At 45.6% G+C, this 2,223-nt stretch overlaps 1 protein-coding gene across 1 annotated transcript in view; it reads right to left on the bottom strand.

The window, feature by feature from the left end:
* Positions 1 to 316: 316 nt before the first annotated feature.
* Positions 317 to 2,223, bottom strand: part of LOC107103922 (proline-rich protein 12-like) — a gene marked incomplete at its 3' end in the record, with an annotated part of 3,737 nt that continues 1,830 nt past the window's right edge. The window contains exons 3-5 of the mRNA XM_015403781.1: positions 1,506 to 1,625; positions 521 to 618; positions 317 to 448 (exon numbers count right to left, since the gene is read on the bottom strand). Coding sequence (XP_015259267.1) covers positions 317 to 448; positions 521 to 618; positions 1,506 to 1,625 — 350 coding nt within the window. The remainder of the gene's footprint in view (positions 449 to 520; positions 619 to 1,505; positions 1,626 to 2,223) is intronic.

Below are 2,223 nucleotides of genomic sequence, written 5' to 3'. Positions count from 1 at the left end.
ATGGTCGATATGCTCCACGGTCCAGAATGCTGTGATATGCTGCTGCATGCTGCCGCTTTAGATCAATGGAAACACAAGAACCATCTGACCCAAACTGCACTAGCATAGCTGAGGTCCGGCTGTTAGCTCTGACCTCAGCGTGATGTAGACAGATAAAGGACTTCGGGTTTATTTCCATTGGCCAACATTCTGCATGTGAACTAAAATCAGACCAAAGATCCAGATATGCAAGCATGATTCATTTATAAACAGATCCGATCTGAGCTTCTGCTGTCAGGGTTGGACATAAACCTGGAACCCAGCATCACCTTCTCACCTGTTGCTTAGCAACACTCTTCTTGACCCGACTGAGGGTCTTACGGCTGTAACCCTCCCCGCCCAGATGGACCCACACTGCTCCAGACTCCAGAGGGTCGGCTGTCATGTTGGGATACGTGTGCAGAGCCTCCTGGAAGAAAGGGGGGGGGGGGGGTCAGCTAAGCAAGTAAGAGAACCACAGAAGAAGAATGTGAGGATGTACCTGATGCTGTGCGCTCATGCTGATTCTTCTTAACAGCAGCTTCTTCTGGTCGTTCAGCAAGCTGTCGATCTTCCTCATGGGAGGAAGGTAGAGCTCATCTGAGCCGTGAGAGAAGAAGAAACCTTTCAGTCAAACCTCTGCAAAGCTAGACTAACAACAACTTCCAGGATCTATGACGTCATTAACATGGAGCAGCAGTTCTAATCTGCACAGGTTAGACATTCTACATACAGACCTAAACATGGAAACAGATGTTTTCTGGGATGATTATGGATGGATATGTGAGTTCCATGTTAGCCAGCTTCCTCCATTCATGACCTGCTGAAAGTTATCAGCCTTAGATCTGAGGTGAAGCTGTAGAACATGGAGGCCGTGCTCCTCCGCCTTCCCTTGTCCCTCCACACTAAGGGCAGAGCTGATCCGACCCATCCTAACTCTCAGCATTGGGGTCTCCTCTGACCATGAAACGTTCCACCTGAGATCATTTAGTTGGCATCTGCTGCAATCAGCTGGTTTTCCTCAGAACATTCCTGAACCCAGGAGCGTCCGTCTCCTGGATCCTCCAGGACCAAACTCAGGGCTGATATCCTGAGGCTCTAGATGTGTCCTTGGTTCAACACAGCGGAATCCAACAGTGAGGACTGGAGGAATCTCCTGCACCCTGAGGAGGTAGTTCAGTCATTTTATTCAGGCGGTTGGATCCTAAAGGAAAGCGGCCCCTGAGGACAGCAGCTGTCCCCCCTAGCTTTAACCATCCCTCTGGATCATGTGATCAAATTCTCTGGAAGGATGACGTGTTTGGAAATGGCTCTGAAATGGCAATAGATGAAAAGTTGTTGAACCGATGCTGATTCCTTAAAAACATTCATATGTCCTCTAGTTTAACTCACCAATGAAACAATGAGATGGATGAAGTTCCTCAGCGTCCTGATGATGGACGCTGAGGAACTATGAGTCCCCCTGTCCTGGTCACTGGGAGACTTACCATCGGTGTCCTCCAGAGCTTGGATCATGTCAGGGTCGAGTGCTGTGCTCACCAGCATTTCCACGTAGCTCCTGAACATCTCCCTCATGGCGCGGCTGTTCACGCCTTCCTGCACGGGGCCTGGAGCATGGAGACGCTTCAGTCAGGTTATGATGCACAGCAGTAGCTCCTGATTTAGTTTACAAGCTTTTACCAAAAAATAGTTATTTATCATTTCTTTATTGTTTTTTTATATTCTAGGCAGTAAGTTCTGGCAGGGGCTGATTTAGGAAATTTGTGGCCCTAGGCAAAGACAGGCAGGGGCCCCTCTGAATGGAGAAGACAGCACATAAAACAGATCCATTATAGAGAAATGTTAATAGAATAGACATCCATTATCTGTTCTAGGTTGTGTCCCTCTCTTCTTGTCCCTTTTCTTCTTGTTTTCCTCTCTATGTTTTGTACTCAGCTGACTTTTCATGCTGTCTTTTTATATTTATTAAAAGCACTCTCCTCTCTGTTGTTCCATATGTAGATCACTAAAATAAGATTCTTCCTGATCAAAATCACACTCCTAGACTGAATTAGAAAGATCTGTTTTCTAAATTACATTTTTGTAGCAGAAACTGAATTTGAGAATTATACTAGCAAGAATTAAGTTTTCTATATCTAGAAATGTTTACATTTTTTAGGAGGCCATTTTGACATTTATCAGCATGACTGAAAATATATTCATGAT

The sequence above is a fragment of the Cyprinodon variegatus genome, unplaced genomic scaffold, assembly GCF_000732505.1.
Source record: "Cyprinodon variegatus isolate N-32 unplaced genomic scaffold, C_variegatus-1.0 Scaffold1565, whole genome shotgun sequence".
Classification (NCBI taxonomy): Eukaryota; Metazoa; Chordata; class Actinopteri; order Cyprinodontiformes; family Cyprinodontidae; genus Cyprinodon; species Cyprinodon variegatus.
This window is presented reverse-complemented; position numbering and strand designations above follow the sequence as displayed.